The sequence below is a fragment of the Drosophila miranda genome, chromosome XL, assembly GCF_003369915.1.
Source record: "Drosophila miranda strain MSH22 chromosome XL, D.miranda_PacBio2.1, whole genome shotgun sequence".
NCBI lineage: Eukaryota > Metazoa > Arthropoda > Insecta > Diptera > Drosophilidae > Drosophila > Drosophila miranda.
Window position 1 is genome coordinate 1,101,814 of NC_046673.1, and position 27,852 is coordinate 1,129,665.

Below are 27,852 nucleotides of genomic sequence, written 5' to 3' on the forward strand. Positions count from 1 at the left end.
ATTTATGGTTAGTATGAGCATACACCGCCATCCGCCGTTCTATTCTCCAGAAGGAGTCTCCGGCTTGATGAGGGTTGATATGAGTTGAGCCCAGATCGTGATGCGGATATGGATGGGATCTGGGCCCAGTGAAACTTTCGAGGGTTCTGGTCACACATGTATGCACGCACACACAAGCACACACACATATACGCGTATATAGTAATACGTTGCTTAGATATATACATACTATATTATATATACATCTACATATGTGTGTGTAGAAAAAATCAGTCTAATATATTAAGGCAACGTGAGAGCTTGTCGTGTCGTCATTCATTCCACTTTCTCCTGTACTCCTATGCTACTACCTTCTCCTGTTTCTCCTGTCCCATCAACGCTTACTTACACCTAGGAGTTGTGTGTGTGTTTCATACGCGTTTGTATGCGGTTTTGTAACTCGAATCCCTTCGTTCCTGCTCTGCTCTGCTCCATCTGTGTGCTCAGTGGTTTCCTTAGTTTGCATCTTCTCGCTAAGTTGATGTTCAATTTATTTTATATATGGTTTTCCATATTATAGATTTTCTGTCTATTTTGGTATGTTTTGTGTGCGGATGTATGTTGGTGGAGTGGATTGTGGAGGGGTGGATGGGTGAATTTGGGTTCTTTAACTTTAAGCTTTAAATTATAGGTACGCATATTATACATACACAAATTTACGTATGCATGTATGTATGGATTACATATATAAATATGTATATATATAAATTCTTTGTTTAGGTTTGCTTAATATCTGCACGAATATTGGCTAGCATGGGGAGAAGAACAACAAAAAATACATGTGAGAAGCATTTGGTTTTGGGTTATAACAATTATTAGTTAAATATTTCTTAGAAACAGGTATAGAGCTTCGTCCTCTGCCTTTGCTTCTGCCTCTGCCCCTTCCATCCTCACCCGGATTCGCGCTCTTTAATTGTGTTTGCTATTTGTATGTATGTATGCATGCATGTATATTCAATAGAGTATATGTATATGTTTAGTATGATCTATAAAGTGTTCTGTAATACTAAAAATGTATTGTTTGTTGGTATTTCTTTAGAATTATCGTAGTTCCTCTTCCTCCTCCTCCTCCTCCTCCCTTCTCTTCTCCTATAAAATCTTAATAATTTCTATTATATTCATAATCATAATTATTGTAAATTTGTTTCTTTATATACATATACATATATAGTATATGGTATACGGTATATGAGATAAGCATATCTAGGGTTAATAGAGATGGTGAAAAAGCTAATCAAACCTTTGTATATACACACAGGACACAGATACAGACACAGGCCCAGAACCTTCGAGCAAGGAAAGCGCTGAGCTGATATAACAAATCTCTCTCTGTCCCTAATCTAATCCTATCTACATATATATGTATCTATACTATATGTATCTATATAGTGGGTATTTACACTCGTGCGAATTTAGTATCTATATCCATGTATATATATGTATGTCTATATAGTCTGGTATATATCAAATATGAACTTATACAATCTGATCTCGATCGCGATTTAGATTTCGATAACCGGTAACCAAAATTACACTAAACGCAGTCGTTTTATAAACTTTACTTTGATTTCTTGGAAGTGCTTCTCAATTGTTGTTGTTGTTGTCGCATCGATTGCTCCTGGCTCCAATTTCCACACTCTCGGACACACACATCTCTCTCTCTCTCTCTACCGCTCTCTCCCTCCCTCCCTCTCTCTCTCTATCTCTATCTCTATCTCTATCTCTCTCTCTCTCTCTCTTTCTCTCTCTTTCTCTCTCTCTCTCTCTCTCTCTGTGTCTCTCTCTCTTTCTCTGATATGTATTACATGTGTGTCTTTCTAAGGGAGCGTCTGTGTGCGGTGCACGCACCGTCTGCTTGGCAAACAAATGCAAATCTTTATAGATATATAGTCATGTGTCCACGATCCTTTGTTCCTTAGACTGTTGTCCCGTTCCCGTTCTCGTTCTCCATCTCGGTCTCATCGCTCTTCGCCTCCTCCGGCTGTGCCGCATCCTTCCCCTTTTCCTTCTCAGCTTTGTCCTCCGACTCCACTTGTATGGTGGAACTCTTCGATTCTTCTTCGCTTTCTTCTTCTCCTACTGCTGGGTCAGTGGCCGGGCCAGGTACAGGTCGAGGTACATGGCTACAAATAGGTGGGGAGGGTGGGGTTGTGCCACTGGGTGGCATCTCCTCCTCTGGATTTTCTATAACGACCTCCTCCTGTCCCAGTTCCACATGCACCTCATCCGTCTCATCGACTTCCAAATCAGGGTGGTCCGGATGTTCATTCATCTCCTGCTCTGTCTCCTCTTCATCCACATGCGCGGTTCCAGCTACCACTTGCTCCACCGCCTGGGGCTGGGCTTGGTCGGGTCCTTCCTGCTCCTCCTGTTCCTGGGCCGCAGCAGCCTCGTCCAGCTTCTGGAGCAGTTCCGGGGACAGCTCTCCAACATAATCGAATCCCTCGAAGTCATCCGGGACTGTGGACCCAGAGCCTTCAGCTGCCGCCTGCTTCCTTTTGTCCGCCATGAGCTTCCACATGCTCAGGAGGGTGTTGAAGTTCATCAAGTCGATGGCGGAGTGGGGTCCGGTCGCTGACCTGGCACCTAGGCCAGGCAGTCCACGGGCGGATGCGGAGGGCGTGCTCTCGTCCTCAGAACTGCTGCTGCTCACGGCCCGTATCTTGGCCTTGTGCGATTTGCTGGCTGACTCGCATGCGCCTGCTCCTGCCCCTGCCACTGCACCTGCGTTGCCTGACGACGACCGACCTCCAATAATGGGGGTGAGCCCGGAAAGCTTCAGCTGCATGTTGTACTCGTGGAACTCGCGCTGGATGGAGCTGCGCCGCGAGTTGGCCATCTCATCGGAGCTGCTCATTATCTGGTTGTACTCCCGCAGGCCCAGCTCCTCAACGGGCACGTAGTGGTCCCCGATCTCGACGAGGTACACGCAGCGGTTCACATGTGAGCGGAAGCGCACATCCTTGTGGTTGGGCGCCCAGCAATGGACCACATGGCCCACCATCCCTGCACTGGGCTCCCAGTCCTTCCACGAGAGGCGGCCTCCATTGTTGCGCATCAGTTCGCTCGGCCAGACGACGGCACCAATGACGTCCAGGCAGTCGTAGATCTGCAAACGGATCAATCAGAGCAAATCAGTACAGTACGCAGTTCTCCAGCTGTGCTCTCTCTTACTCTTACTTACCCCCGATTCATCCACTATGATGACCTTCTTGAAAATCTCTATGCGCGGCTTCCTAGTGGGCCCAGATCCGGCCAATGGCCCAGTTCCTGTTCCCGTTCCCGTTCCAGCTGCTGGTCCTACTCCCACTCCAGATCCAGGTCCAGGTCCAGGTCCCGTTCCCGGCTCGCCACTCAGCGGAGCGGAGGTGAGGCAGATGGGGCCTTTCGTCTTCCGCGGATAGTCTCCCGGCGTGGTTATGATATTGCCTATGGCCAGGCCCACGCCAAGTCCAAGGCTGCCCGAGGAAGAGGACAGTTTGCCGCTGCGAGGGCTCGGGTCGTGGTCTAACTGCGTGTAGGGCATGGCCAGCTCCTTGCCCGAATCTGATCCTCCTCCTGGTCCTTCACCATTGGCTATAGGCAGGGTGGCCCTTCGCTCGTGATCCCTGCCTCTGCTGCTGCTGGTTCCCATTCCCGCCTGCTGGAGCTGGCTCCTGCCGCGCACTCCGCTACTGCTGCTGCTGGCCCTGAGGCTGGTGGTGATGGTGGAGCCCGAGCCCGTGCTGGAAGTGGCTGCCGCCGCCGTTTCTTGGTCGCGCTCCCGGTTGAGCAGGCCCGCAATGAGGGTTGTCGAGGTGGGCTTGACCGGCATCACGGCCAGGCCGCCGCGCACCACCGCCAGGCTGTCGCTCACGTAGCTACCGTTGTGGGTGGCGAGGGAGCCGGGTACGTTGCTGGAACGGACGCCGTAGTAGCTGTTCACGGTGAGGGTGTTGTAGAGCGGGGCCGAGATGAAAACGGGCGCCAGCTCACCGGATTCGCCACCCGTGCTGCTGGCGGTGCCAGGAGCAGCCACACCCAGACCCAGACCCACGCCCACACTCACACCTACTCCGGATCCAGTGGATGCTCCTACGGCAGTGGCCGTGGAGGTGGCACCCACAACGCTGCCGCCACTCCCAAAGTTGCAGGTGGCCCCCATCTGGAGGGGATTCTGCGGCTGCTGCTGAGCAGAGTTCTGTTCCAGGGCCGAGCCCGAGCTGCAGCCCTGGCGGCACCGCTCGCGGATGCGGTGCCACCAGCCGAGGACCGTCTGCCGGATGGTTTCCAGCGTGATGGCCCCGCCAATGATCTGGCAGAGCTGGGCGTTTGTGTCCGCGTAGGAGGTGGTCAGCGGCGACACGTAGATGGGGTAGCCAATGGGCTGGTCGCAGCTCGAGTTGATGATGTTGCGCAGGGCCTGTTTGGCGTTCTGTATGCTGCCCCGCTCCGGGTTGCGGTTGCGCAGGTAGATCAGCTCCTGCTGCTGGCCCGCCCACAGACCGCGGACACACTCGCGGTTCAGCTTGATCACGCGGAAGCTGAGGAAGCGCTTCGTCAGGCGGATGATGCGGTACTCGTCCGAGCCGTCCTCCATCACGTGGCGCAGGGCTAGCAGATTGGGGGCTCCCCGCAACACGGCACTTCGCCACACGGGATCAGCCTCGTGGGAAATCACCAGCTCCTTGGAGCAGTTGTCGATGGCCTCGTAGAGGGCGTGCGGGTCGAGAAACTCGTCCGGGTTCGTGATGTGGTCCTGCTGCAGCTTCAGCGCCATCTTCACCGCCGGCGCTACCACCGAGTGCAGCAGCTCCATGTCCGCGAAGACCCACTCGTCGCGCGGCGACGTGATCCGAAAGTCGCCCTTGAACAGGGCGTGCAGACCGTGCAGAAAGAACTCCACCCCCGACATGGAGCTGTGCGAGGCGGTGGCCAAGGAGCGGCGGGCCAGCAGACCCAAGGCCAGGCACAGGGACACCAGCGGCGCGTCCTTGCCCACGCTGGCCAGCTTCAGCTTGAGTGGGACAGGCCTCTCCCTCTCTGCCGTCGTCACTGAATCCTCCTTGCGCAGCGTCTTGCCGCTGGGTGTCGTCATGATGGACGTGGCCCCTCCTGGTCCCTGGAGTCCTGTTCCTGTCGTCACTGTGTTCGTGGTCGTGGCCTTGGCCAGCTTGACGAACACGTTCTGGTCCCTGTAGGTGACGTAGCCTCCGAGGCCGGGCGCACTTTCGGAAGTCTGGCGTGAGATGTTGGCAAAGCTGTGCGACCCACTCAGCTGATCCCCGCCAGCAGCCACTCCCGCTCCTGTTCCGGCTCCCGCACCACCTCCTGCGGCACTTAGTCCTCCGCCTGCGGCTCCAGCTCCACCTCCGTCTTGGTTTGCACACTTTTGAGTCCTTCCTCCGCTGCGCAGCTGCTGCTGGGACTGCGACTTGGACTGGCCGGAGCCCGTTCCGGTAGAGCCCCCATGGGAGGAGAGGTTCGGCGTGCTCTTTGAGTCATTGTGGGCAGGCGTTGAGTTCGGTTGGGGCTGAGGGACTGCATGCGCGGCAGCTGGTGTGCTTGGCGGGGGGGCTCGTGGCGCCATGGAGGAAGAGGCAGCCGCATCTCGCCGCATGTCCACGCAGTAGTTTATCCACTTGAGGTACACGTAGCAGAAGCTAGAGCGCGTGATGCCGACGGCGCGGAAGTCAAAGTCCTCGTCCAGATTGAAGTTGAAAACAGGATCGAGGTCCACGAACTGGCGCCCCAGCGTGTGCTGAAGCGCATCCTGGATGGGGCCCGAGGCGAGCCACTGCTCCAGCTTGGGATTCCTAACCACATAGTAGATGATGCTCTTGATGTAGTAGGTGATGAGCACCTTCCGGTACTCGAACACTTGGAGGGTGGCGCTGGCCAGGTTGTCCGATATGGAGTAGCCCTCGATGACGTACTGGGCGGCGACCACCTGCCAGGCCAGCCAGCGGGTCGAGAACATGGCGTTGGCGCTAAGTAGCCGCGGCAGGTGGCCAGGATCGCAGCAGCAGCAGCCATCGTTGTCCTCCACATCCTCGGTGATGGCCTCCACCTCGCGCTGCTGGCAGTAGGTGCCCCGGAACTCCAGTCCGCGCATCTGGAAAGTGCACAGGCCGTTGCCCAGTTCGATGATGTGCACCAAGCAGTTGAGATCATCCGAAGCGAGCACTGCAAGTTAAGTGGTTTTGAAAGATTCGATATATAGGGAGATTCGACGACGAGTTGAGATGGCACGGCCGATGGCACTCACCGAAGCAGTCCCCTTGGTTAACGTTTCCCCAGCGACCCATGAGCAGGTCCCCGCAGAGCGAGTGCTGCAGGGAGCGGGTGAGATGCTCATAGAAGATGCTGTTCAGGTTGTTGTCGTCCGCCCCCAGGTCGCGCTCCAGCTGGGAGCTGAGCCGCGTGTTGGAGTGATCGATGCGGCGCGTGTTGTAGTCCCGCTCCCAGAACTTAATCGGGCGCACGTACGAGGTGAGGAAGATGGCGCTGCCCAGGAACGGATTGAGCGGCGTCGAGAGCAGCGCAGAGATGCCAGCCTGCAGGAAGAGCATGGCCGAGTGGGGCACGCTGAACGGTTGGGCGAAGGCGTGGAAGGCCGAGCCCCACGTGATTTGCCAGGGGGCGATGTAGGTGACAATGAACTGGAGCTGCAAGGGAATGGATTGCGAATAGGAATACATTCGGGTGTCGGAGCAAGGGGCTGCAAATGCACTTACCTTTAGCAGAAAGTCGCAGCACTTGCGAAAGGCCAGCGACACGAAGAAGTAGTCGATGATGAAGGTCTCTGTGGCCATAGCGAAGTCGATGCGGAACAATAGTACCGTAAAGATGATGATTAGGTACTGGTTTGTCGGATCCGAGTACGCGTTCCTCACAACTACGAAAGAGAGACCAAGACAGACAGAGAGAGAGAGAGAGAGAGAGAGAGAGAGAGAGCGAGAGAGACAGGGATGGATTATAAAGAGATACAATTATAAATCTACATATTCGAATCTCCATATTTGTATGGACTGATGGACAGAGACAGAGGGGATGGGATGCGATGGGACTACTCACACTTGAGGGCGCAGATGGAGACGATAAGGGTGCCCCAGGGCAGGCCGAACTTCTCGACAATCAGCTGCGAGTCGGCGGTGATTGATGAGATGGCCAGGAGGGGGAAGAGCACGTTCCGCTCGAGCACACTCAGGTAGACGTAGAGCTTCTCGAACCACATGATCTTCGGGGCATTGGTCACCTCGAACTGGCCGAACTCCCGCTGCCGGAGCAGGGGGCGGGCGAAGCAGAGCCAGGGCATGTGCTTGCGCATCTGGGGGACGGCATAGTGTAGCAGGAAGCCCAGCACTCCGATGAACACGTACAGCACCACGTTGAGGTCCGGCTGGAGCACGGTGAACACGGTGCTGCAGTGCAGCCCCAGGACACTGACCCCCAGCAGCGTCATCACGACCAGGTCGTTCTTCAGTCGCGTCGTCACCGTCGCCTGCAGTTTCCGGGGCAGCGGATCGGGCAAGTCGTTCCCGCTGCCACTCCCACTGCTGTTGCTTCGGCTGCTGCTGCTCCTGTCGCTGGCCTCCGTGGTGCAGTTGGTGGGTTGCTGCTGCTCCTGTTGCTGATGCTGCTGGTTGGACAACCTCTCCTCGCCATGGGTCGTCTGGTGGTGTCCATCATCATCCTCTACATCCTCTTCCCTGCCGGTGCCCGCCCCAGCGGTCAGGGTGGACATGTCTACGGGATTGGTGGTCGATGACGAGGACATTTTGTCCTCGGCCTCCTCTGTGGTGGCCAGCTTTGTTTCGTGGGAGTCCCCCATTTCATTCTCATGCTCATGCTGGGGTGTGGTCAGCATGTCCAGTGCCTGACCTTCCCCAGGAACCTCAGCCTTAGCATCTGGCTCTGCCTCTGCCTCCGCCTCGTTTCCTGCCTCTCCTTGTGCTATTGAGGCACACGAACTGGAAGCGGTTATGGGCCGCTTGCTGCTGCTTGCAATCTGCTGGCTGCTGCCCAGTGAGGAGGCCTTCGACTTGCTTTGCATTTCCTGCTCCTGCTCCTGCTCCGGCTCCGGCTCCGGCTCCTCATCCGGCTGCTTTTCAAGCGTGCCCAGCTCGATCTGCTCCTGCGGCGGCTCCTCCTTTGCCTTTGCTCTGTCATCCGCTTGCTGCCTCTTCCGCTTGGGAGTGCTGCTGGCCAGCTGGATGGCGGTGGCAGCGGTGGCAGTGGGAGCAGCAGTGTGGACATGACTAAGCTCGTCCTCCTCCTCGTCATCGTCATCGCGGTACGTGCTGACGATGCAGGTCTTGATGAGGCGCCACAGGTGGCTAAAGTCGCTGGCGCAGCGCGACAGATGGTAGCCCAGGGGGATGAGCATGGCGCAGAATATCGAGAACAGGATGTACTGGGTGCCTCGCTGCTCGTCCAAGGCACCGTACAGGGGTCCGTACAGGAGCATCAAGGCCAGGACAGAGCGTACGACGCAAAGAAAGGAACCTTCACAGAATATAATAGTATGATTAGCCAGAGCAGGGGCACTATGGGTTGGTGGATGGACTTACCAAGCAGACTGCTGGCCGCATTCCCGCCAAAGACATGCATGTCGATCTGCTCCAGAAGGTACATGAGGAAGGTGTTGATTTGCGGGCACAGCCCCACCGAGAAGATGATGGGGAAGCACAGCAGCAGGACGTACAGCGTCTGCAGCAGAAGTCCGACCAGGTCCGCGGGCGAGTAGTGGACCCCGAAGAAGGTCAAACGATCGGGTGGCCTCGCGGCGTAATTCGTGTCGAAGCGCTTTAGCAGCAGGAGCAGGCCCCCGCAAAGGCAAAAGTAGATGGCGCGGGAGTAGGCTACCGTCTTGTTGAAGCCGTGCACCGGCGAGGCCGCGTCGGGCTGGACGCTTTTCACGAGCGAGTACTGGGCCCCGGCGATCACCGAGCAGAAGAGCAGGGCACAGAGATCCTTGTAGTGGTCGTGCTGGAGAATGGCCGCCCCCAGGCAGGCCACCAGAGTACAGAGCACGCTGGCCAGGAGCACGTGCAGCCAGTGGAGGTCGCGGTCGAAGAGTGCTAGCAACTCCAGTCGGTCCATTGCGATCTTGAATTCCCGCTCCTGGCCGAACCAATTGAAGCGGTACTTGTAGAAGCTTTTCGGGGCCGCCGGCTTCTCCGCCGCGGACAGGAGGCAGGCGGGGCGCCAGTAGTCGCAGTACGGCGCAAAGTGCCCGTCCACGTTCAGAATAGGCTGGCTCATGTGGCCGATGTGGCTGATCTGGTTGCTGGGGTGGTTCGCGAGACCCAAGGCCTGGAGCACACCACCACCTCCGCCGCCTCCACCGCCTCCTCCTCCTCCGCCCGATACGACTACTCCGGAGGCGGCTTCGTGGAGGCTGGCATTGGCCGCCACGGCGTCGTGCAGCTGTTGAAGTGCATCGCTCCGGATCACGTTGATCAGGCCCTGCACGGAAAAGGCGGTGGTGGAGGCGTGTCGCGATGAGGGACCGCCGCCCATAAGCATGCCTAGGGTCGATCCAGGCTGTGGCTGCGGCAGTGGCTGCGAGCTGCACGTAGAGGAGGCGTTGGTCACCTGCGAGTGGGAGTGCGAGTGCGTGTTGGAGTTGGAGTTGGCCTCGGCGGCGGCCGCCAGCTGTTCGCACATGAGCTTCGCGTCCAGCCGCAGTTTGTCGCGCGCGAGGGCTCGCTCGATGTGGGTCATGTGCTCTATGGAGCTGGCCGCGGGATAGGTGCCCTGGAGGGCCTGGATGGCGTCCTGGTAGAACTGAAAGTGGGCGCTGGACATGTTCGGCGGCACGAGGCTGCTGCTGGCCGGAATGGGGGTGCCGTCCGAGGCGATGCCCGCAATGGGCCGCCCGCGCTCGTCGACAGCCCCGCCATGCATCAGCCAGAGCATCTTGTGGATGTCCGCTGTGAGGCTGTCCGTCAGGCTGATGCTGTGCGTCGAGTTCGATGATGAGGAGTTGCGAGAGGCGGCGGCTTGCAGCTTCGACTGCGACTTGACCAGGGCCAGTTCGTTGCCAGCCATCGCTGGGCCCTCTGCGTCCTGTTGCTCCGATCCCAGTCCCAGTCCCACGAGGCGGCGGCGTCGCAGCTCGTCCACCTCCCGGTACTTGACGACCTTGGGTATGGCCCCCAGACTCTTGGCCGCCATCTTTGAGGTGCAGGGCTGCTCCTCGTCCAGCTCCAGGACACTCGCCTGATGATGCTCCATGCACATGCCGGCCAGCAGCTGGTCCTTCGAGCTGGCACTCACCTGCTCGCAGTCGCTGGAGGGGCAGCCCGAGTCCGCCTCGCTGCGCATGGGCTGGGCGACTGGATGGGCCGGATGTATCTGAGCCGCCGGTAGATGCACCAACGACATCGCACATCCGGAGGCGGAACTTCCCACTCCCGACTGGGTGAGCTCTTGGCGCAGCATCTTGTCCGCCACGATCTCCCGCAGCGACGCCTGCTGCCGGTTGCGCTCGCTGAGTAGCGGCGAACGGGAGCCCGTGTTGTTCTCCGTCTCCTCGTCTTCGTCGTCACCTACAGTGGCTTCGGGTCCTCCTCCTGCTCCACATCCCAATCCCTCCGCTGGAGCCAGTTTACGGTGGAAATGGGGCTGATCGTGATGGTGGTGCTGGTGGTGGGAGGAGGCGGCAGAGATGTCGCAGCTCTTGAGATGGTCGTCCAACTGGCTGTGGGTCTGCTGCAGCTCAGTGAGTATGTGCTCCAGGTTGTCGTCAAAGTCCTTGAAAACATCATCATCGTCGTCGGCCAGGATCCCACCCACATCCGACTCGGCGCTGCGGTGGGTCTGGCTGCAGCCAAGTGCGCGGGTCCGTCGCCGAATTGGCACGTCGTCCAGCTCGTCGTCATCGCATTCGGCATTCTCACTCCCATTCCCATGTCCATTCTCCTGCTGAGGGGGACCAGGCTGCTCCCCGCGGCCGATCTTCTCGTTCTCCGAATGCTCCACTATGGGGTATACGGGGGGGTCGACAGACAGGAGGGCTGTCGTGGATCCACAAGCGCTTGAGCTGCCAAAGAAGAGACTGCTGCAGGTGCTTCCTCCTGGCGCTCCTCCTCCTGGAACTCCTCTTCCCGATGGGTGGCTAGAGTCCGCATAGCCCTGGGAGGTGTAGAGGTTCAGATGCTGGTTCCGGACGAGGCTCTTGCTCGGCGGTGGAAGGGGATTCCGCATCTGCTGCTGGCCCGAGATGGCCTCCACGCTGTTGGGATGCGGACTGAGGTTGGACACCGACGGCTGCGGACAGAGCACTTCGAGGGCGGTGCTTTTGATTCTCCGCACGCCGCCAGTCTGCTGCCCCCCACCACCACCACTGCCACCTACTCCAGCAGCCGCTCCTGTCGACGAGTGGCCTCCACCCGACAGTAGAGCCGACTTGGAGGCCTGGCCGCTGTACTTGTGATGGTAGCTGGTGGCATTGGAATGTCGTCGTCCCTTCATAACCGCAGCAGATCCAGATAAACCTGCAGCTCCGCCAGAGCCAGAGCCTCCGACTCCTCCTCCAGTCGATCCTCGAGTGGGATCAGGCGGAGCCGCACCCGCCAGCTGGAGCGCCGACATGGTGCTGGTGGAATCCTTGCGGATAATGGCCCCTCCGCCCAGGTGGTGGTGCAGGTGGTGATGGTGGTGGTACCGATGGTGCAGGTGGGAGCGGCGGAACGTCGGCAGGTGCGGCTGCTCGATGCCCAGATCCGATTTGGTATAGCTATCGTCTTCCAGGTACACATCCGACGAGGAATCTGAAAGATTGGAGAGGATTAGAGGAGGACAGTCATTGGTTCAGTGGCATGCGCTTACCTAGTATCCAGGATTGGAGGGCCCGGGTGCAGGCGTCGGACACTCCGCCGCTGCCCGAGTTTCGGGCCAGCCCCAGCTCCATGTCCTCCACGTCGTTGGGGCCACTGTTGCCGCCGATCACGGCCAGGGCTCCGATGCTACTGGCCGCGTTCTGATGCTGGTGGTGCAGGATCGGCTGGAAGAGCCCGCCGCGGCTCTGGTGCTTCAGGCGCTCGTCGTGGGTCTCGGAGCTGCGGTGCCGCTGCAGGCGCGACGATCGGCCTGGATTTGAGCCGGAATTCGAGTGTGGGGCAATCACCACCACCGCTGTGGAGGAAGATGCCGTCCCAGAGGCAGTAGCGGTGTCTCCATCTCCACCTTCGGCCGGTGTGCTGGCAATGAAATGTTGGCGGGAACTGGCATTGGCCTGACCTCGGGCCTTGCCCGCCGGCTGCGAGTGCAGAAAGGAGGGGGCAGCTGTGGCTATCGTGTCCGACTGGTTGCGCATCAGCCTTTGGTCATGGGAGATGGTCGCGGCGGCTGCCGCGGCATCCAGGCTGCTCTGGCGCTCCAGACGACGTCGATGGCGTCGGCTGAAGACCTCGGAGCACTTGCGGGAGAGGTGTCCAGTGCGGATGTTTGTGGGCGCGGAGACTCCTCCGCCAGCTGCTGATGCTACAGCTCCGCTTCCGGATCGTGGCACCATACTGCTGCTGTCACCGCCGCTGCTGGCACAACCGTCGGCGCTGCCGGCACTACTTCCGGCCGCCTCCACCACTTCGGGATAGACGGTAAGGTATTTACTAAAGAGATCTGCCTGGGCTGCGGCACTGGTGGCGGCGCTCGCGCTCCGTATCGATTTGGTGACGCTGGCGGAGCCGGCCAGAGATTGCTGGTCCTGCTGGCTACCGCCGGACAGCATGGATGGGGCATAGAACATGAGCTCGATGGACTCGGAGCTGTTCTTGCGATGCACATCAACCTTGAGATCTGCAAGCAGCCGAGGAACGAGTAAGTTGAACAAACCGACAGTGGAGCTGTGCGACTCAAAGACTCACCAATGATACTGTTCACGTTGTCAATGGACATGATGCTGTTCTCCTCGCTGGCTTCATTTATGGCCTGTTCCACGGAGATGCGCGAGCCGCCGGGCCGTATTACCTTCATTTCGATACCACCCTCATCGTCATGCCGGGGCTCCGTCTCCTTGGTCACCTTGAAGAACTGGCTCTTCAGGTTCACTTCGGACATGGTCTGAGCCCGATCGTACAGCCGATGCAGGGCCAGGTTGGCCAGCTTCACCATCAGAATGGTGAGGCTGGTGATGACGCAGTACAGGCACCATGTCAGCCAAGTGCTCGGGAAATACTAGGAGGATTGCAAGAGGGAGTAGAGAGAGTAAACCAAGGGATTATGGTTTATTCCATTCTATAGAGACTTACCAAGTACGCCACAAAGGGCGAACAGACCAGATACAGCCAGAGATACAGGTGCACTACGTTGCAGAAGACTCCCTGATGCGGATCGTAGAAGTAGCCGCCGGTCAGCGAGGCCCACACGCCTTGGCGCAGTATCTCCAAGGTCTGCGAACCCATGGTGGCCTATACTGCATCTCTATTGTTCCCCGCACAGCTTCGCCAGTGGGCTGGGCCTGAGGATGGGGCTGTGGATGGGGCTGGGGCTGGGGCTGGGGCTGTGGCTGCTGCACGCCTGGGGCGGGGCCGGGGCCTGCCTGGGCCGGTTACAGGGTCGGGTATCCACACTGAGCCGTCCCTGGTCGCTAATTGTTGAAAGCGGATATGACGGTGTCTGCTGCCACTGCTTATGTATGTATGGGAAGCTCTTTCGACGATTTCACCGAGTTTGAACTCGCGCTGTGCTTAGTCAGAATTCGTTAGAAGTCTGTTTTTTGGTTTTCCTGATAAAGCAGGGGCTCGCACTGGCAGGAAGGCTGGAGGTCAGGCAGGCAGGAAGGCTGGCAAGCAAGGGGCTGGCTGGAACGGCACTCGAATGGGCACGGGGACGAAGGCGTTGCTGTGGTTGCCTTGGGGAGGAAAGCGAATGCAAGGCTGATACTGGTGCTATGGCTGGGGGCTCCGCTGAACGAGGATGATGACAACGGCTTAAACGCGAATGTGAAATGCAGCAGCGAACGAACAAAATCGAAAATCGCACCCAATCTTGTAATTTTTTCTTTTGTTTTACTTTTCTTTTCTTTTTTCGCAAAGTATTAGAGGTGGCAAACTATCGATGGCAAGTGCTGCTTCTGCTGCTTCTGCTGCCCGTTGTTATTATTGCTGTTGTTGTTGCCTCGAGTGATTTCTCATATCTTGTCTGGTATCTAGAGGTGGGGCATATGCGGACGACAACTGGTTGCTATCGTATCGATAGAAGACAATTACGATACAAGTAGCCAACTATCGTTTTCGCTATTTATGTGGTCCTCCACCTATCGAACTGTTATTAAAATTAAATTTAAATTATTAATTTATATCTTCCCTTATTTATTGATTGTCGCCATAGCCACACTTAAACTGCGCTCTAAATTATTAAAAAAAAAACAAAAAAAAAAAGACAAATAATGCAGGCTTGACCTAATAAAATCACAAATGAGAAATCCGAACAGCATCTAGGGCGCTTATTTTATTTTGGGTAGTTTTACGTAAAGATCAGTCTGCGCAGACGCTTTAAGTCCCGACACTCGGTGCAGGCGTCGCATAGTCAGCGCTCCTCGCTGCTACTCCCATCGCCGCCGATAAAATCGTCCCGGCCCTTGTGCTCGTAGTTGTGATGGTGGTGAATGTGCTCTTCCTCCTCCTCTTCTACCTCAGACACCGGGTGCTGGAGCTGGTGCTCATGGTAGTCGTGGTGGTCGTGATGGTCATGATGGTCGTGCTTCTCGTGGTGGTGTACCAGCTCCTTGGTCTGGTGTATCTGGATGGGACGATGGTCCTCGTGGATGACTTTCTTCTCCTCCTTCAGGACAAGGGGTTTGTGGTGGTGGTGCACATGCTTCACCACCGTATGGATATGTTTCTCGATTTTCTTGTGAATCGGCACGTGTATCACAATCTTCTTTTTCTTCTGTTGACTGCTGGAAGTAGGGAGTAAGAGGTGAGTGCCCCTTCGAACCCGGACCCACAACCCCCATCCGGCTTCGATATATACCCGGCATTCGTTTCCTGAACACACACAAAGAGCAGAACCATCGCTATCACGACAGCGATTCTCAGCAGCTGCAAAGAAAGAGCGTTGTTATCCTTTTTCATCCAGATCCCTGCTCCGATCTCGATCTCCGGCTTACCGCGCTCCGATTATCCATGTCGCTTGGTTTTTGTTTCGAATGCGCCGTTGAAGACTCTGACGATGTGCCCGCTGCGAAGGCTCCAAATGCTCTGGTGGCTGGCCCCATGCAACTCGTTCATTTATATATTACCCCGCTAGCAGCACCTAGCCGTTGGAGCTAGGCTGGAATGTGGCGCTGGGCTGGTGGAATGCCCGCCGGCAGCTGGATTTGCTTCCGTGCCGCAGCATAGGCAGGCGCATGCGCACGCGCACCACTAAAACCCACAATTTCCATTATATGTGATGTGGCTGCCTCATGGATTGTGGGTGGTTTCTTGCCACTGCGAATTCCTCAAAGCACTTTGGCCGCACTCCGTTGACACCCTACACTCGAGGAGAGCGATCCTCTGTTTCCTTCGGATTGTTTCGATTGGTTGTTCAAGATGAAGTAACAGGTTAAATCAGCATCGATATGGATTAAGATTCATTTTTTCATCGTCAGCGTCACATGGAATGGGGGTATCGGTGGAGATGTTTCCTAACTGCTTTTATTTCTTTATTTTCCGTTATTTCGTTTCCTTCGACTGTTGTGTGTGAACTTCTTCGCTCACGCAGACGGAAGGCACGGAGGCCTGCACCTGCACCCGAGCGAGCCCCAGCTGAAGCTCAGCTCAAACTCAGTCAACGGAAATAAGCTGGAGTGCGGTATGTGTTTAATACCTACTTATTTATGTTGCATGGTGCAGCTCGCGTTAAATACATGACTGGTGTTGTAGAAAACCCAGTACGACGTAACAAACAGATCGCATGCACGTTGGGGCCCAACTATTATGCAATCGTACAGTGGATTTTGAGGGTGTTATTCAATTTAAGGTATTTCTCCGTTTGAAATGCGATCATTTTTTAGAATTCGAATACTCATCGATATCACTTATCGATAGGGCCAGATGACGGTATATAGTGAGAAAGAGAGTGAAAGAGAAGAGACGGCATGCTAGAACGTTGGAGACCAGAAAGCAGAAGCAGAAACATCAGCAGAGGTGGAAGAAGCAGAAGGAGGAAAAGAATAAGCTGCAAAAAAGCAACACAACGATAAAAGCGTCAGCGCTGATGGCGCAAGCTGGATGAGTGTGTGCCCCCCAATCGGAATCGGAATCTTTCTGTCAGTATTCAAAAGTCGGGCAAGCAAGTTGGGGCGCAGCTGCACAAACGACGGCCAGAGCGAAGAGCAAACGTACAAAAGTAAATAGCGGCAGAACCTATTTACATACACATGTGCATATGAACTTACATATGTACACACTGTCGAGCGTTGACCGTAAATTAGTTGTTGATTTGACAGTCGCGAACCGAGAAGAGAACCCCAATATTGTGTTTTTTTTTTTTTTATTCATTGCTTTTCATTTTTCTACGTTTTTGTTTGTTTCTTGTTGTATCTGTGAACGTGAACTGAGCCCATTGTCGCTGCCACTCGCTCAATGTGAGAGTGTGTTAGTGTTGTGATTAATATTTCGTGCGAAGAGATGACAAAGAGCCAGAACAGAAGCAGAATCAAAAGCGGAATATGCAACCATACAAATTTATGAGACTATTGAAGAAATGTGAATGTAAAAAGCAGCAACGAGCCCCCTCTCCCTCGTTTGTGTTTACACACAACCCAAATATTTAAAAATCAAGCGCTGCCCTAAATATGCATGCACAAGCAATGTACATACTACATGAGTGGGTGTGAGTGTAGCGGCAATTATTTGAGCAAGTGTGTGTGCGCTGAAGAGAAGCGCGCACGCGGACGATCGCATGCATTACTGTTGTTGTGCGCTCTGCGGACAACGATCACTTCCCCTCATATTGGGCCACAGCTGCAAACAGGCGACTCCCTACTCCTATCGCATCCCACATGAAGCCGTTTGCTGCACTAATAAACAAAAAGCAGGGCCTGCCCCCCTGGCTGAGCGGCACTTATAGAGCTTCCCTTCCCTCTGAGCGGTTTGACTTGCGGCGAATCGGATCGGTTCAGATCGAGAGGGGATCAGTCGCTGGCTACCGTGACCCTCGATCGGATCAACCTGTTCCGCTGTCACCATCGGTTGTGGCCTATCGGTTTCAACAGTTTGTTGGCCATAAATGGTTATAAGCGAACAGCCCCAAGTCAATAAACCCCAGCCCACATATTGTTTGTGGCGGCTGTGGCTGTTGTACATTTATGAATTTCGAGCTGGCCGAATGGCGAAAATAAATTGAACGCAAAATTCCATAAGTGGCAGAGGCGCATCAAAAAGTATTTCTAGAAATTGTTTAAAGATCTCTGTACATACATATGTTTCGATATTTACACATGGCAGTGTCGGGCGTGCAAAGGTTTCAACAATCCGGAAATCCAAACCAAGATGTACTGCAACCGCAGGAACTGCGGAGGACAGACAGCTAACAGAGAGAGAGAGAGAGAGACAACAGAAAACCTTTCCACTATCTTCTTGCACGCACTATTCCTCGCGGCGCCACCTCAGGAGGAAATCGTATTTTCAATGTCTTTTGGCTGGGATTTCACTTTCCGTTTCATTGTGTTTCATTCATTGTAGTACATCATTGCCAATTATTTGAGTAGTCAGCCACCAGCCAGGCAGGGACTAAAGCACGCAAAGGGTGCGGACCCATAGTTCGCCTAAGTTCGGGCTAATGCGTCACGTCACCAATAATACGGGTATAATCGTATACATATGTATGTGTGTTGTTGCAGTCTGGCCATCGATGTCGCTCTGCCTTAGAATGAGCTCACAAGATGCGTCATCGTTAAAACCAAACAAACATACAAACGAATTAACGAACAGACACCGAAACAGACTGAACAGAACCACACCACCAGAAAAAGTACACTCACAGCGCAAAGCAAACGATATTGAGTGGGGAATTGAGTATTAACGCGAACTGAGCCCCGCATCCCCAATCCCCAACTAGATACCGGTATGGGGGTGGAGTATGGGAATCTTGTTGCGAAAGTATTCATGTGATTGGTAGATTGCTCGCCTGGCTCCGGATATGTCCGGAATCCACACAGAGATAACCTGTTGGGATGTCGGTCTTATCTTGTCTTGACGAATTCTTGGCTGATTTCAATGTTTTCTTTCTTTTCAGCATTCAAGCACACAATTGCTGCCCCGTAAAAGAGATACAGAGAGAGAGATTTGATATAAACAAAATCCCAAGAAGAGGAAGAAGACCTAAGCCAAAATGCCCGTCTTCCACACAAAAACTATCGAAAGCATATTAGATCCTGTCGCCCAGCAGGTAAGACATACATATCTGGGAGAAGGGTCCTTCAGGCTGAGGTTTGAAAAGTAATCTCAAGTAAATTTCACACAATTAGCTATAACTATTGGCCAAATTGGCGCCCAAGAAGGTAAAGTTCAATACAAGTCAAGTCAAGTCCATACATACATAAATAGATACATACATAGATAGAAAAGCATTTCTCTCTTTCTCCTTTTAAGTATGAAATCGAAATACGTATCACTGCCTCTACTCCACTCCGATCCTTCTATCCATCCTGGTGTGTGTGTGTGTGTGTGTGTGTGTGTTTGTGTGTTTATATTTTCACCTGCCGCCGCAGAACATCGACGCACTGCATCTGTGTGGCATATGTTGGATGTTATGCTAAATATACACGAATCAACCTCCCCCCACCCACCCGATCTTCTTCGCACCATCAACATGCATACCTACACATGTATAGATTCATACATATGTGTATGTGTGTCTATTTATGTACATATGTATATTTCCATCATGAGATGAAACAAACTTGAAAGATCAGCACAGCATCTTACTCTGTCTTTGCATCTTTCAATACCCTTGCAGAGGGTATTTTCATTTGACCAGATATTTGTTAAGCAGAAGTACATATGTTATGTACATATATTCCATTCGACGTTTACGCGAATGTGTGTCTGTTCTGTTTTCAATCAAAAATAGTTGTTCCCCAAAAATCGTAATACATGCTCCAGTCAGTCGATTTAATACAAAATATTGGATCATCAAAACAGATCCGATCAATATTCATCTGAAACCTAGCCTCTGTATAATCCAGAAGCGTTCGCCGAACGTGTCCTGGTGGAACAGGGATAAAAAAGGAACCTTAATGATTGTGTGACACCACACGCAGCGGATTTATTCTAGCAAAATTATACAGAGTGTTTAGAGTATCGAAATTGGATGACAAACATATGTATGTATGTACATACATATGGATATCACATGCAAATCGATCTGACATGAAACCGATCGATCTAGAAGGGTATGAATAGCTTCGACGTCCAAAGCAGGCCTCTCTTTTTTATTTTTCGTTATTGTTGCTGCCGTTACTTAACGGATCTAAAAATAAATGAGGTAGAAATAATAAATGTTGATCAGAAGCCAGCTAACCTGAGCCTGAGGACAGGCAGAATTTTAATTTAATAACGCCACAAATGAAAATGGAAAAACGAGCAAAGCAAAGCAAAGAAAAGCCTAGCAAAGCAAAAGTACAAAAGTACCAAAGTACAGCCAAAGAGGAACACAAACCGGAGGAGCTGATGGGTGATGGACACGGTGGGGGGGTGGTGGACGACGAAATTTGGCCGAGTTCCAAAAATAGCAGCATAAAATACGTTTAAAGAATCCAACAACAAAGCGCCAAAATAAAAACATTTACGACGAACCAACCATGAAATCATAGCAACATTTGGACACAGACGTGGCAAGAGGGGGTGCACCATAGCTGAGGTGAAAAGAATTGGACAAAGTTATGTGTGTACGTGTAGGTGTAGGTGTAGGTGTAGGTGTAGGTGTAGGTGTAGGTGTAGGCACATGTACATACGATCGATTTTCGTCCAGAAAATGACGATCAAAATAGTAACAAAATGTGCCTAACAAATGTGATACAATGCAGATTGATTTATTGAAATCGAAGACTTTAATCGAATTTGTAGGCGTCATGTAGAATGATCCTTTCTACAGATCATTCATTTTTCGGCTGTACGATATAAGTGTACAATTTTATAATCCCCGGTTGGATAACATATTCTTCCAGAAAATCGATTGATACTTCCCGATTGGACAATATTTTATGTGATACATTTTAGAAGAGTAATATAAAATCAACTACAGCCAAATTTCAAAAAATTTCCCATAAATGTGTGTACAGATTTCGAATAAAACGAAAAGAAACCATCGTAAGACCAAAATTTTCGGAATTAATAGTATTATACCTGCTTTTTTCCATATTATATGAGTATTATACACCTTGATTGGAGTTATGTACATATGTACTTTGCAGTTCTGAAAATTCCGGCCTATGCAGCTCAAGCTTCCCATCTGGGATATAAGCAATACTTATAATAATACCTTAATACTAAGATTTCATTAGGAAAATTGATAATACGTTTATTAAACGTCATTTAAGGTGTCGTTTATACATGCCGTTTTCATTAAATTCATTAATTCATTCAAAATTGCACGATCCCGAAGTCTATCAGAAAAAGTCTATCGTTTTGATGCTAGCGTTTGTTGGCTGTTGAATGGTGTTACCAATTTTGTTTCCTTCCTGAACGAAAATTTGTCAGTTATGCGTGAACATCGAATGAAAAATCCTAGCAGTTGGGAATGGTACCTGAGTAGAACCCTCTGAAAAGTAAACAAAGATACTAAAAAGATCCCTAGGAAGTCTCTCGGTTTCAGAATTAAAGACAAATGTGAACAAAATAAATAGGAATACGGATACATACATATGTATGTACATACTGTGTTGTGCTCTCTATATATTCCCTATAGGATGGATAGTGCGTGGAGAAAGATGGTATTATTTGTCCTACAAGCACTAGTATGTTGGCCTCCGCTGTGTGCTGATCTTGTGGGTGTAGGTGTAGGTGTAGGTGTGGGCATATTGGCTTTTACCGCTACGGATGCGGATGAGTGAGGATTGTGGTCTGAAAACTGTGCCAAAAAGCAAACTCATTGCCTTAGTCATCATCCGCTGGGTGGTTGTTGGGTGGAACGTGGTGGCGGTGGCGGTGGCAGTGGCAGTGGCAGTTGGGTTGCTTTGTGGCTGGCAAACAAATTAATTAAAAACGAGGGGGAACGTTGTGAGTTGCTGCGGACACCGCAACTCTACAGTTATACCCGATACTTATTCAGTATGGCTCTCCTCCGGCAGACGCCGCTAATATTAAACGACACGACAAAGAGTGCGTGCGAGAGAGACAGAAAATCAGTCTGAGCGTGACGTCGGGCGCTGCGTAGCCAGTGCAAATTGATTTGTTCCTTTTGGGTATAAAAATGATCCGATCTGATCCAGATTCAGCAGTCTGATAGATATGGTCATTATCTATGATTCTGCGTTTTTAGTTTTCTCGAATCTGCAATATTGTGGATGCAACAGATTTTCGTCCTTTGTGTGGGCGAAAGGGGGTGGGGCGAAATTCTGAGATATACAATTTATAGTGAGATCTAACAGAAGTGCGGATACCAAATTTGGTTACTCTAGCTTTAATAGTCTCTGAGATTTGTGGATGCCCCAGATTTTCGTCCTTTGCGGGGGCGGAAGGGGGTGTGGCGAAATTTGGACACGAAACGGTCAAGGTCCGATATCACAGGAGTGTGGATACCAAATTTGGTTGCTCTGGCTCTTATAGGTTCTGAGATCCTTGAACTCATATTTTGCAATTGGCAAAGCCGACCATGAAACCTGTGTGTTAGAGAGAGACAGAGCGAGAAAGAATGAAATTGTTTTCTTGATTCTGGCTATAATAATTATACGATCTGGTTGAGATTTTACACTCTAGAACATATAGTCATCCTCTACGATTCTGCGTTTTTGGCTTTATCGTATCTTTAAAAATGTGGATGCCACAGATTTTCGTCCTTTGTGGGGGCGGAAGTGGGCGGGGCGAAGTTTTGAAATATTTTTGTAGCAGTGACATATCACAGAAGTCTGGATACAAAACATCGTTGCTCTAGCTCTTATAGTCTTTGAGCACTAGGCGCTGAAGGGGACGGACAGACGGACAGACGGACGGACGGACAGACGGACGGACGGACAGACGGACAGACAGACAGGGCTCAATCGACTCGGCTATTGATGCTGATCAAGAATATATATTCTTTATGGGGTCGGAAGCGATTCCTTCTGGACGTTACACACATCCATTTTCACCACAAATCTAATATACCCTAATACTCATTTTGAGTATCGGGTATAAAAATGATCATTCAGCACATCAATCGACACATTGATACAACAGATTCGACTACATACATACATATGTACATGTCTCTATCCGAGCATGCATACATACCATGTACATATTTACATTCATATATGTATACATATATGCATATGTACATGTATGTATGTACCTACATACGTATAGCGTGTAAAATTACATGGCGAATGGACGAGGGAGGCCTCTCTTGGTGGAGAGGATGACTGCCAGACGGCGCTTAATTACACAATTAAATAATAATTAGAGGGCATGTCGGTAATTGGTTCCAAATGTCTGCCGAAGAAAGAGCAGAAGCAGATTCAGAAGAATGGTCTGGCAGCCGTTAAGCAGAGGTAAGGCCGTGTAATCCCCGCTGAAGACTCGCCCGTGGACACTCAGCGAACCACCTAATCCCCAGTGGTACAACAGCTTGGGCTGGTGCGCAGCTCGGTTTCGATTAGTTGAGCTTAATGAAGAGATTAGTTTGCGGCTGTCTACAAATATAAATGGCCAAAACGCCTAACGAGCCAGTGACCTTACCACGCCATGCACCTTGTTGCGTTGTTGGGTTCGCCCATGCGTCTTAATCTCTCTGAATCTATATCTAAATGCCTCTTAAATGTATCTGCATCTCATTATCTGAAGTTGTAAATGAATGGAGAGTGTCAAATCGGAGTGGGTTTGCTTCTGTCGACTAGTTTGGGACCGATCAGGTGATTGCGCGGGGTACTAATGGTCAACAGCTCCCGCACCGCACTCCGTGTTTTGCTCCCCTGCTCGTCGTGGAGAGTTTCGTGGGGGTCGTGGCTCAACGCCCAAGCGGGTGGAGCTCAGGCTCGACATGGAGTTGCGTGATACAGCCGGCTGCGCGGACCCATAGATCGGCACAGGATTATATCGGCTTGCTCCAAACTAGGAAGGAGGCACCCAAAGCATGACCAAAGCAGATACCAATGGAGGGATAATTGATTCCCTTTGGAACATATGTATGTACATTGTATGGTTTGGTGTCTGATTGTATGATCGAAACAGATTCCGTCACATAACTGACTCCTTTTCAATCGAACTCCCCTTTTGTCCCTTTGTCCGATCCCCCGTACGAGTAGCTGTACATGTAGTTCTACATTGGATAAATCGATACAGAACTTAATCGATGCTGACCTGCTGATCTCCTACCCATAGTGACTTCACTCCATTGCCCCTCTCATCTGACAACAGGTGATAAATCAGCATCTGAACAACTTGTCCCAGTGGACAAGTTGATGGCGTCATCAATGATCTTCAATAGAAACTAGATAACATTCTGTCCATCCAGCGAAGTCAAGTCCGACAATGTAGATCAATCGAGAGATGTGTATCATGTGTAATCAGAGAGCAGCATATCTTCTCCCTTAAGGAGCTTAATTTTGTTCTCCTCTCCATCGTCCCTAGACAGTCGAAAGATCTGTGTGTGTTAAACCGTTAAGTAATGAGTCTAACTTATCCTTTACTCGTTGTCCCTTCTCCCCGCTGCGTGTGTAGGTATCCCGCTTGGTCATCTTGCACGAGGAGGCCGAGGATGGCAACGCGATGCCAGATCTCAGCCGGCCAGTGCAGGTGGTGTCGGCGGCTGTGGCCAACCTAGTGAAGGTTGGGCGGGAGACGATCAACAGCTCGGACGACAAGATCCTGCGACAGGACATGCCCTCGGCATTGCACCGCGTGGAGGGTGCCTCGCAGCTGCTGGAAGAGGCTTCGGATATGTTGCGAGCCGACCCCTACTCGGGGCCGGCGCGCAAGAAGCTTATTGAGGGGAGCCGCGGCATTCTGCAGGGCACCTCCTCGCTGCTGCTATGCTTCGACGAGAGTGAAGTGCGCAAGATCATTCAGGAGTGCAAGCGGGTGCTGGACTACCTGGCCGTGGCCGAGGTGATCAATACCATGGAGCAGCTGGTGCACTTCCTCAAGGACCTTTCGCCCTGCCTCAGCAAGGTGTCGCGCGAGGTGGGCGGCCGCGAGAAAGAGCTCACCCACCAGGTGCATAGCGAGATTCTGGTGCGATGCCTCGAGCAGGTCAAGACCCTGGCCCCCATCCTCATCTGCAGCATGAAGGTCTACATCCATATCATCGAGCAGCAGGGCAAGGGCGCCGAGGAGGCGGCCGAGAACCGCAACTACCTGGCGGCCAGGATGAGCGACGAGCTGCAGGAGATAATCCGCGTGTTGCAGCTAACCACCTACGACGAGGACACCAGCGAGCTGGACAACCTCACAGTGCTCAAGAAGCTCTCCAATGCCATCAGCAACAAAATGGAGCTGGCCAACGAGTGGCTCTCCAATCCATATGCGCTGCGCGGAGGCGTCGGCGAGAAGGCCCTGCGGCAGGTGATCGACAATGCCAATGAGATCTCCGAGCGCTGCCTGCCCCAGGACTCCTATCCCATCCGCAAGCTGGCCGACGAGATAACTGCCATGGCCAACGGCCTCTGCGAGCTGCGCCAGGAGGGCAAGGGCAGCTCACCCCAGGCTGAGTCCCTGGCCCGAGGCATCCGCGAACGCCTCGGTGAGCTGCAGGGCCTCGTCCACCAGGCTGTGCTTGGTGTGGACAAGGCTGGCGTACAGCAGACGGCCCACACCATCCAGGGCCGCCTGGAGCAGGCCGTGAAGTGGTTGCAGCACCCGGAGATCAACGACGGCGGCCTCGGGGAGCGTGCCATCAACCTGATCGTAGAGGAGGGCCGCAAGGTGGCCGAGGGCTGCCCCGGCCATCAGAAAGCTGAAATCATGCAGCTCTGCGATGAAGTAGAGCGCCTCAAGCGACAAGCAGCCGGCTCCGGCCCGGCCGCCAAACAGGCGGCCAAGCAACTTACCCAGAAGCTCTACGAACTGAAGGCGGCTATCCAGAACGCGCTCGTCAACCGCATCGTGCAGGACTTTATGGATGTCAGCACACCGCTTAAGCAGTTCACGGAGGCGGTCATGCTGCCTGAGGGAACGCCGGGCCGTGAGCAGAACTTTAACCAAAAGTCCAACAACTTGCAAGCCTTCAGCGACCGCGCCTCGAAGACCTCGCGCATGGTGGCCGCGGGTGGAGCGTGCGGGAACAAGAAGATCGCCGAGATCCTGCTCTCTTCCGCCGCCCAGGTGGACTCGCTCACGCCACAGCTGATCAGCGCCGGCCGGATACGTATGAACTACCCGGCCAGTAAGGCTGCCGACGAGCACCTGCAGAACCTCAAGCAGCAGTATGCGGACACTGTGCTGCGCATGCGCACGCTCTGCGACCAGGCCACGGACCCGGCCGACTTCATCAAGACCTCCGAGGAGCACATGCAGGTGTACGCGAAGCTTTGCGAGGACGCCATTCACGCCCGCCAGCCCCAGAAGATGGTGGACAACACTTCGAACATAGCCCGGCTTATCAACCGCGTTCTGCTGGTGGCGAAGCAGGAGGCGGACAACTCCGAGGATCCAATCTTCACCGAGCGCCTCAACGCCGCCGCCAACAGGCTAGAGCGCTCCCTGCCCGCCATGGTCGGCGACGCCAAGCTGGTGGCAACCAACATAGCCGATCCGGCCGCGGCCGCTGCCTGGAAGAATTCCTTCCAGCGCCTGCTTGGGGACGTGCGCGAGGTGCGCGACGCTATCGCGCCGCCCCAGCCGCCACCGCTGCCAACATCCCTGCCGCCGCCCATTCCGGAGCTTAGTGCCCTGCACCTGTCCAATCAGAATGGTAAGTGGCTAAAATCGCACAGTGGATCATCAGCAAGAGTTTCCCTTTGATGCCAAAATTGTTCTAGCTGAGCGAGCGCCGCCTCGTCCACCACTGCCCAGGGAAGGACTCGCACCAGTGCGGCCGCCGCCGCCGGAGACGGATGACGAGGACGAGGGCGTCTTCCGCACCATGCCGCATGCCAATCAGCCCATTCTGGTAAGCAAAGACTTGAAAAAAGATCTGAACAACGATAAATAAGTGATTTTACCGCCCATTTTAAGATTGCCGCCAGGGGACTGCACCAAGAGGTGCGTCAATGGTCGTCCAAGGACAACGAGATCATTGCGGCCGCCAAGCGCATGGCCATACTGATGGCCCGTCTCAGCGAACTGGTGCTCTCGGACTCACGGGGCAGCAAGCGGGAGCTGATTGCCACGGCCAAGAAAATTGCCGAGGCCTCCGAGGACGTAACGCGGCTCGCCAAGGAGCTGGCGCGCCAGTGCACGGACCGACGCATACGTACCAACCTGCTGCAGGTGTGCGAACGTATCCCCACCATCGGCACGCAGCTAAAGATCCTATCTACGGTGAAAGCTACCATGCTGGGAGCCCAGGGCTCAGATGAGGACCGCGAAGCCACCGAAATGCTGGTGGGCAATGCCCAGAATCTGATGCAGAGTGTAAGTCTGTCTCTCTCTCTGTCTCTGACCCTTATACTGACTCTTTTATTTCGTTTTGCAGGTGAAGGAGACGGTACGTGCTGCTGAGGGAGCCAGCATCAAGATCCGCTCTGATCAGACTAGCAATCGGCTGCAATGGGTGCGTCGCCAGCCCTGGTACCAGTACTAGGTGCTTGTCCGGGAGGTCTGGGGCGGTCAAAATACCACGAACCACGTGCCTTGTGTAACATACAAACTAAAACTAAACTTAAAGAATCCTACTTCTATATAAAATTGTAATCCCCTAATCTGTTCCCCTGCAACACGAATATGTAAGTGCCTTAACTATTTATTATGCGCCCAACTACTGACTCCTGCTCCTGCTCCCCGCTGCTCGCCCGCTCCTAATCTAATTTCTCTTCGATAATTGTATATTTAATTGTTAAGCGTGCAATAAATCAGACGAGCAAGGCGAGATTACGTAGAGGGGAAATAAAAATAATAATAATAATAAAAATGAAACGAAAAAGAGATGATGTATGTACATACGGACCAACTCAAGTGAAATAGAAATATACGCCTTATACATATATACATATATTTATATATTAAAGACACATACATAAATATGTACATATGTATGTTCCTATGCATGTATGTATGTATGTATGTATGTATGTACTACAGGGAGTCCTTCCATTCTCGCACATGCTGCTCCGCGAAAACATGCATCTGAGCCCACATGTCTCTTTTTCTTTTTTAATTGTAGCGTACTAACAAAAGCATTTAAATAATCACTCACCCACCAGCCCAAGCCCTGGTCTTGCGAATTGTTTGTGTTCAACAATAACTAACTAAAACCCCGAATGTACTACATATAGAATATGGAACATAGAGGCATCGATCAGAGATCGAGTTGTTGCTATCCAACTAAATAAGTCCATTACCCCATGTATCATGTTCAATATAAGAAGAAATATATGTACCTTTCATTGAAATAAAACTGAACATGAAAAGGAATATTGTGAAGTATTGAATAAATATGTAAATATTCAAATGTTATCAAACGCCAACCGATCCGCGTCTATCAAATGTTTGGGTAGCCTTGCCCCATTGGATATGGATATGTTTATTTTTAGATGGA

The 27,852-nt window shown here is 52.6% G+C and overlaps 3 protein-coding genes across 5 annotated transcripts; 1 reads left to right on the forward strand and 2 right to left on the reverse strand.

Annotated features, from left to right (window-relative positions):
* Positions 1-513: 513 nt before the first annotated feature.
* LOC108155398 (protein pecanex) lies at positions 514-14,145 on the reverse strand. The gene is made up of 9 exons (XM_017286195.2): positions 13,278-14,145; positions 12,894-13,203; positions 11,857-12,825; positions 8,592-11,798; positions 7,096-8,526; positions 6,756-6,916; positions 6,287-6,686; positions 3,224-6,204; positions 514-3,148 (listed from the first exon to the last, which is right to left on the reverse strand). The coding sequence occupies exons 1-9, from the start codon at positions 13,428-13,430 to the stop codon at positions 1,955-1,957; spliced, it is 10,806 nt and encodes a 3,601-aa protein (XP_017141684.1). The 5' UTR covers positions 13,431-14,145; the 3' UTR covers positions 514-1,954.
* Positions 14,146-14,424: 279 nt separating this feature from the next.
* Positions 14,425-16,068, reverse strand: LOC108159564 (histidine-rich glycoprotein). 2 transcript variants are annotated; one of them, XM_033387015.1, is made up of 3 exons: positions 15,140-16,068; positions 15,004-15,071; positions 14,425-14,926 (listed from the first exon to the last, which is right to left on the reverse strand). In XM_033387015.1, the coding sequence occupies exons 1-3, from the start codon at positions 15,245-15,247 to the stop codon at positions 14,557-14,559; spliced, it is 546 nt and encodes a 181-aa protein (XP_033242906.1). In that variant the 5' UTR covers positions 15,248-16,068; the 3' UTR covers positions 14,425-14,556. The 2 variants fall into 2 exon arrangements, with proteins under 2 accessions (XP_033242906.1, XP_033242905.1); XM_033387014.1 differs by having other exon boundaries at positions 14,425-14,929.
* An 86-nt stretch (positions 16,069-16,154) lies between these two features.
* LOC108159550 (vinculin) lies at positions 16,155-27,728 on the forward strand. 2 transcript variants are annotated; one of them, XM_017292970.2, is made up of 6 exons: positions 16,155-16,282; positions 18,253-18,405; positions 23,877-26,067; positions 26,135-26,265; positions 26,331-26,729; positions 26,791-27,728. In XM_017292970.2, exons 2-6 carry the CDS (start codon positions 18,349-18,351, stop codon positions 26,896-26,898), a joined length of 2,886 nt encoding a protein of 961 aa, XP_017148459.1. In that variant the 5' UTR covers positions 16,155-16,282; positions 18,253-18,348; the 3' UTR covers positions 26,899-27,728. The 2 variants fall into 2 exon arrangements, with proteins under 2 accessions (XP_017148459.1, XP_017148448.1); XM_017292959.2 differs by having other exon boundaries at positions 16,273-16,362.
* The last annotated feature ends 124 nt before the right edge of the window (positions 27,729-27,852 follow it).